The sequence below is a fragment of the Chinchilla lanigera genome, unplaced genomic scaffold (assembly GCF_000276665.1).
Source record: "Chinchilla lanigera isolate Chin_1 unplaced genomic scaffold, ChiLan1.0 scaffold00028, whole genome shotgun sequence".
Taxonomy (NCBI): Eukaryota; Metazoa; Chordata; class Mammalia; order Rodentia; family Chinchillidae; genus Chinchilla; species Chinchilla lanigera.
Genome location: NW_004955429.1, coordinates 9,190,808 through 9,198,744, shown reverse-complemented (window position 1 = coordinate 9,198,744; position 7,937 = coordinate 9,190,808). Strand labels below are relative to the sequence as shown.

Below are 7,937 nucleotides of genomic sequence, written 5' to 3'. Positions count from 1 at the left end.
CTTTTCAAGTTTTGCTGTAACAGGTATGTAGTGACCTTCTTTATCTCTTTTGATCATTCTTGGTTTGAAGTTCTCATTGTCCACAATCAGTATAACTATTGTTGCTTTTTTTTTTTTTTTTTGGTTTCTCTTGCATTGTTGTTTTCCATTCTTTGACTTTCAGTCTTTGAGTTTCTTTTTGAATTAAATGTGTTTCTTGTATATAGCATATTGTTGGATCTTGTTTGTTGATCCTTTCTGCCAATCTGTTTCATTTGTTTGGTAAATTGAGCCCATTTACATTGTTGGTTGCATCTGCTATGCATTGGCTTATCTTTGTCATATTTTCCTGTTGTTGGTTCCCAGTTTTTCCACTCTGTTTATCTGCTTGCCTTGCCTGGTAGCTTTTTTCTGATGTTATTCTTGGAATTGGGATAATTTTTATCTCTCTCCAGAATATCTTTCAGTACTCTTTAGTTAATTTGGTGGTCATGAATTTCTTAAATTTTTTTTGTCATGGAAATATTTTGCTCTAATTTGGTGGTCATGAATTTCTTAAATTTTTTTTGTCATGGAAATATTTTGCTCTATTAATTTTGAAAGATAATTTTGCAGGGTACATCAATTTGTGCTGGAAGTTGTTTTCTTTCAGGGCTTGAAATACCTCACTCCAAACTCTTCTTGATTTGAAGGTTTTTGTTGAAAACTCGATGATGATTCCAATGGGCTTTCCTTTTAGGTGATCTGTGTTTTTTGTTTGTTTGTTTTTTGAGACAGGGTCTCACTATGCAATTCAGGCTGGCCTTGAGCTCACTTTGTAGTCCAGGCTGGTCTCAAACTCTCAACGGTCCTTCTGCCTCAGCCTCCTGAGTGCTGGGATTACAGGCATGCACCACTATGCCTAGCTGTTGTGTTTTTTTTTTTTTTTTCTCCAACACCTTTTAATATTCTTTTTTTGTACTGAATCTCTGGGATCTTGATTATTATATATCTGGGTGCAGATTTATTTTGGTCATGGCTGTTTGGAGTTCTATATGCTTCACTTATTTATATGTCAGATTCTGTTCCCATGCTTGTGACATTTTTCTGCTATTACTTCTGCAAGTAATCTTTTTATGTCATTTATATTGAAATCTGCTTTTTAATTAACACCTGTGAGTCTTATATTGTTTTTCTCTGCATTGCACAGCTGTTGAATTGCTATTTCCTGGTTCCTTGTTATTTTTAGGACAACTTTCCTTTTGTGGTCCCTAGCTGCAATCCTGTCTTCAAAGTCTGAAAGTCTATCTGGAGTTTTGTTCAAGTACTTTTGCCAGCTTTCAATGAAATTTTTAATTCTTGGATATCTATTTGAATATTCATGCATTCTAATTCTTCCATATATTTTTTCACTCAAAGTTTCCATCATTTTCCTGTGCTCCTCTATTTTTTATCTATGTCTTCTTCAGATATGCTGAGCAATTCTTTCATTATGGTTGTCATTTGTTTTGTTATTTGAGAGATTATTTCTGATCTTATTTCCTCTATAGCCTCATGGAGTTATTTCTTTAGTTGCTATCATTTCAGCAATTTCAGTGTGCATCTTCTAATTTCTTTTATGTTGTTGTCTCCTGAACTTGTTCCAGGTGGGCTGGAGGTCTGAGATTGCATTTTGCTTCTTTGTCTTGTCATTTTCTATTTCAATACATTTTAAAATTTTGTTTTCTGTGATGATCCTTGTGATTTTTTGTAGTAGGTAGCCATATAACTAGTTTCAAGGCCTGTCTAGAAACACTCTGTCTTCAAGGATGTCTTCTATGTGTAGGGATTCTTGACTTGTGTCTGTCCCACGGTCCTACTTTCCCAATGAATTGAGAGTGGGATATTAGGATCTGTTTGGCTCAGTCCCCAGCATTTTGATGTAGGACTGTGGTGAGGTTATTACCCTAGGGCTTCCCAATATTGTTACAGAATGGAGAACAATTGATAACAACAGATATGACATCCTAGATACAGTAGTACAATTAGCAGCAACAATATCATCAAGCACAATTTGGAAACTGAAAAACTGTGGTGACAATTGATTTTTCACTTTAGATCATCAGAGCAAAGTCTATAGTTATATAAAAGAACCAATAGTAAATTAGGAGTTTATATGCAAAGTGCTTCCCTTTAGTAGAGTCAATTCACCCTGTGGTGTGGATATGTAGGCAGGATGGTGTGTAAGATAAAGATATTTGGAAAGGAAGGCTTCTGTTTTAGAAGCAAGGCTGGAGGACAAAGGATGGTCACACAAGGTTTGGGAAACTAGTGAAGGATGTAGAAAAGAAAGAATGAAGGAGTATTCAAGAGATTATCTGAACTTGGTCTCTGGGTTTGGTGGATGGGATTGGAACCAAAAAAAGAAAAAAGAAAACAAATGAGCAAAAAGAAATAAAAACAAAAAGGGAAAGGAAGACAAAAACAAAGATAAAACATGATTAAATGAAATTATATTTTAAAAGAAGAAAAAAGGTGGTCCCACTTGCCTGTTTCTATTCTGTGTATCTTTGTCCCTAAGCACAATGCTAGTTCACCTAACTTACCACATATTTGCTCATATTTTAGACTTTTCAATCTTCATTGTCTTGCCTGTCCATCATGTGCTTCTTAGGCCAAATCCTACTATGTGGCTGGTGTTCCCCTAGTGGCCTGTCCCTTGGTGTATGGGGTGGGTGAGGCACTTGAATTCCTACATTCAAACTAGTTGCTGAGTCCTGGGTGCTTCCCCAATAATTATATTTCATCTTCCTAAGATTGCTTTAAGTGTCTGTTTTAAGGATTTGCTCTGCATTTGTGTGTTTGCTTTTACAGATACAGGTACGCAAAGGGAATCTCTGAGCCAACTAGACAAACTGAAATGGCTGTGGTGTAGAGATTAGTAGATAATGGTGACAATGATAATAATGTGATGCATGTGTGTGTAGGGTAGGTGTATTAGTAGGCTGCATGAAGGAATAAGAAGGATGTGTAGAAGGAGTACTGGGTACAGTTTTGTTATCAAAGAGCTCATGTAGTCTCTTCTCAATCATAGATGAGTCATGCTGCTGAAGATTTACTTCTTTATCTTATAAATGAAAATTATGACTAATGCCCTCTGGAAAATGAGAGAACTTTCTGTCAGGTCACACTGCTCTCTGAGCAACATCTCTACTTGTAAATTAACTGCTATACTCATACTATGAGTGTAGTGTTAAGTAGAGTTACCCTAAGAACGAAATCAATCCAAAAAATCTTATTATTGTCACTAAGTTGGAATCTTGCTATTGTCACTAAGGCAGAAAACAGACATTGGTATTGGTTATGTTTTGAATAAGTTTTTCCCATTAAAAAAATATATTACTATGGCAAATGTCAGAGAATCTCTACCTGTGTCCAAATGTAAAACTTTGCTTTATACTGTAACCTGAAGGTTAAATTGTGTTTAATAGTTGACAAAATACAGAATAGTTTACAGTATAATAATGTATGACTAGTAACATAGTTTATACTTGTAAAATGTTCAGCTTAATTATGTGACTTGAGAAATACTATTTCAAATGCTACTTCATTATTTAAAAACTCAATATATCAGACCTGATTTCAAGAACAAACATTTTTAATAAACATGATTAATTTAAGCAATTTCTTTGACAAATGTAATTTTTTTCCTACAGATCTCATGGATGATTTTAATGACTGATTATTTATAAACATCAATTTAATGCTATTGAATACTATTACCATTTATTCTGCTAGCAATATTATTTTAACCACAAAGCAGTATATCCCTTTGACTCATTACGCTTATTTGATTATTTATTTGCTTAATGTTTGTCTACCTGCCATAAGAGCAACTAATGATTGTCCACTTGTGTCACCATGAAACCAGCTCTTCATTTAATTGTGTTTATAGGATAGTTCTAGCGAGTACATTCTTAGCACAAGTGATTTCAATCATGACTCTGACTGTATCCATAAGCACATTAATGCTACTATTTTTTGATTAATTAGAGTGCAGCTTTGGAATAAGAGTAGGGGAGAAGAGGTTAAGTTTTATAGTTTTACTATTGATTCTTTCAGTGACAAGACAATTAGATTTGATTTCCAATCAGCCTTTTAAATGCCTCCAAGTAACTTGGACAGACTTGCCATCATAATCATCGTCAACATCATGTTTGTTATTCACTTTGATAAATAGGAATGCTTCAAATGCATGAAACAGGTTATAATGGTTCCCAGAGTGTATCATATAACCCTTACAAAGCATTGCAGAAAATCTGTGAAGGCCTAGGGAACACTCAACTTTTTTTACAGAATTCTCAATAGTACTAATCATTGGCATAATCTGTACTGCAGCAAGAAAATGTAAGGACTTGACAATGTTGTTTTCCACATTTCTGGGAAACACTGGGACTACTTGACCCAAACTTTCAACACAAAAGCTCATTAAATAATAATCTCCTTTGAATTCTTCAGTGTAGTGCTTACTTTGGTAGGCAATCCCTGTGTAATGATTTTTTCATTTTTGCAAGGTTGTCGTTTTCTCTGTCAGACACAATTAATTGGGTTGTGGGCTGTAGCCCACAGTGGTGTATAATCAGTTAGTTATTTCACTAGGCAGTATAAAGAAGTAAAATTATTATGTCATTTAGTAAGACAAACACAGTGGTTTAATTTTGTATTTTTTCACCTTGAACTGTGGATTGAACACAGGACCCAGGGGGTCTTTACACTGAGATACATACCAAGCCCTTTTTAATTTTCTTTTTTAATTTTGAGACAGGATCTTGCTAAGTTACCCAGACTGGGTTCAAATTTTCAGTCCTGCCTGAACTTCCCAGAGTCCTGAGATCACAGATTTGTGCGACCATTCTCAGATGAACTTTTAATTCTTTAAAAAAGAGTTACACTGACCTACTGTGGATGTGGGCCAAATTTTCCCCGGTGCCTTGAAGAAGTTCGCCAGTGATCACTCCCAACCTAACATGCTGCTTCTTGTTTCTCACAGCCCACTTCCTCTCTCTGGTGTGCAGAGCGAATTCCACTTCCTCAGCCCTAAGGAGCAGAGTTTTCCTCTCCACTAATGACACCCATGCTTGTCAGGTATTTGAAAGCTCACAGCATCTTACTTTGTCATATTTGGAGGTTCCTCTATTGTAATTGTTTGGATGCTAATTATTTTTCACAGATTACATTTTACTACTTCTTAAGCCACATGGGTGGCAAGTTGACGGCAGGTCTTCAAAGTAGATGCGGTGATCCCCTTCAGCATGTGTGGCAAAACACAGCTGGGCTCCCAAATCAGTGGCAGAGAAATGTCATAAAAATCCAGAGCTCAGAGAAATTTCAGGTATGCATGTTCCAGTCCTCAAGTCTGCTTTGAAGGTAAATTGATAAGAAGCACAACTTTAGTATAGATGAATTAGAAATAAAATGACCAATTTAGTCTGCCAGGACTTAGGATTTTCAAATGCTAAATGTGGACCATCCCAGGAAAACTAGGATGGCTGATCACCCTAAAAGACACTTTTACATTAAGATTTTGAATTTATGTAATAAATTAAGTCAATGTATTTTAAGATGTATTGATGTATCAGTAAAATATAGCCTTATAATTCTCTTCTCATTTTCTTGAAGCTTTTTAGTTGTTCCTCTTTTTAAATCTCCTCATTCTTTTCATTTCTTTCTCCTGAAAATCATTTTCTTTCCAGAACTTTTTTATGCTTTGAGAAAAGAGAAGGTTGGATAATGAGAAAAAAGACTGTTTGATTTAAATACTAATTCCAAATGCAGTTGAAATAGAGTAATTGTCATATTCATCTCATGGTTAAGCTCAATTCAACACAGCTTTTATTTTCCTAAATAATTTTCAGAGTTAAATCCATTGCAAGCCTATAAAAGCCCAAATTATTTATGCAACCTAATAAAACCTATGCATAGTGGAAATTATAATCTAATGATTATTGCAAGGATTCTTGGAAAAGTGTTGCATATTTTAACATTTGAGACAGCCAAGCAAAATTTTCCAGTTAAAAATAAGATTTTAAAACATTTTATTTTCTTTTGTTTGTTTTACTGGGGATTGGATCCAGGGCTTTGACACTGTAATACATTCCCAGCCCCTTTTCTGTGTTTTATTTTGTGAAAGAATTTTACTAAATCACTAAGTTGCCCAGGATGGGTTTGAATTTGAGATTCTCCCATCTTAACCTGCCAGAGTGCTAGGCTGGTGTGTACTACCATCTTCAATTTAAAAAATTTTACTTTTAAACAATTTATTTTTTAAACTTGCTTTGTGGGCCAATTTAGTCTATATAAGTTTCCTTTATCATTTATTATTAGAGTAATGTAATTTTATAAATTTCTGTAGAATGCAAATCATCTCAAATGGGATGATTTTGGCACTTATTTAAATACAGGGAATGAATTGGATTCAGTTTTACCTTCAGCTCTTTTGAATGATTAAGAGGAAAATGATGAACACATATGAGACTCCCTATGTCAAAAGTCGAATTATAACGTATATGAATGGCCTATTTTCTTAACTGATGTTATAAAAGCACTACAATTTTGATTATCAGGCACTGGTGAACTACATGAATATCCAAAGATTTAAAAACTCTTTTGTAGGTGATTAAGTGACACCTAGATTGAAGAACCGTATGGTCAGAAACACAATTCCAACACTTGTTACTCTACTGAAATCAAATATCTATGTATCTTTCTGGGGAAAGGAGGTACCTTAAGCCTTCAGGAAACCTTTAAGTCTTTCTATGAATTATGAATGATGAATCCTGTACTTAAAAAAGAAATATTGGGTGTACTTGTCTATGTTAGGCACAAAGCAGAAAAGGTTCTCAGCACCATGATAAGAAAAGACATGCAGTGTTTGTGGAGAGGAGGGAGTACATGTGCCTGGGCCCTGAAAATGTCTGTGGCTTTGAAGACATGTGTGAATGAATTCCCCCGAGAACCAATAATGCACCTAGTTTGTTGTGAAAGTTCAGGTGTTATTAACTCCTAGAGATGTTTTCCTTTTACTTCTTATCTTTTTTTTTTTCTTAATTCCTTGTGTCTGCCTGTTTTTTCTTAATCACCATCACAGCAAAAGGAACAAAATAACAAAGATTTCCTGTTTTGTACTGAACCTGACCGTATACACAGTAAAGAATAGATCTGCTGAAGTATCTTCTCTCCCCATGATCATATAAAGTGTAATGACTGAGCGAGAATCTTGCATATGCACATACATTTTTATTATTTACACATCTTTTTCAACTTTTAAATACAGTCCATGGTAAAAGAGTCTTAAACTATCTTTGCCAAGTTTTGTGCCTTTTGTGTCCACTTGTCTGTATCATCAGGTAAAGTCTCTATTAGTGAAATGGAGATTTGAATGTGGGGCAAAGTTGATACCTATAGGATCTTATAGGTTAAACCTTTCAGAATAACTTCAGTGCTCTCTTTATTTGCTCATTCCTAAGTATTATGTTGTTTGGTGATTAAGTATGTGCAGGAGATGAATATAAAATGGAAAATTCCAGAATGCATCATCTCCAGGCTGCTAAGCTCTAACTGAAATGGCAGGGTTACTCACTTGAGTGCTTTAAATGCACAGTGGCTTCATGGAAAGCAGATGCATATGCAGAACCAAAATTACAGTTTCTGAAAATACTTTATTGCTGATGTGAAAGCAGTGCCTCTACCTTGAAGGCTTTGTAAAAATTAATAGATTGTATAGCTCTCTCTTGGGATTTTCTGGCTATACCAGTTTTTTAAGACTGCAGGTATGTTTCAGTTCTATCCTGTCAGCAAGTGAACAGATGTTCATTTGCTTTTGTTTGGTGGGCCACTGAGATGTGCTGTGCTTGCAATGTAGCCTGCCACCATCTCGTATTTTGTTCCTCCAGAGTTTTTGTGCAAGGCTTATTTGTGGGGATTTTGTGATCAATATCTCC

The 7,937-nt window shown here is 35.0% G+C and overlaps 1 protein-coding gene across 1 annotated transcript in view; it reads left to right on the top strand.

Annotated features, from left to right (window-relative positions):
• Malrd1 (MAM and LDL receptor class A domain containing 1) overlaps nucleotides 1-7,937 on the top strand; it is a 600,954-nt gene that overhangs the window by 36,922 nt on the left and 556,095 nt on the right. Inside the window, exons 3-4 of the mRNA XM_005387237.2 lie at nucleotides 4,988-5,082; nucleotides 5,168-5,329. Of these exons, the coding sequence (XP_005387294.2) occupies nucleotides 4,988-5,082; nucleotides 5,168-5,329 (257 nt within the window). The remainder of the gene's footprint in view (nucleotides 1-4,987; nucleotides 5,083-5,167; nucleotides 5,330-7,937) is intronic.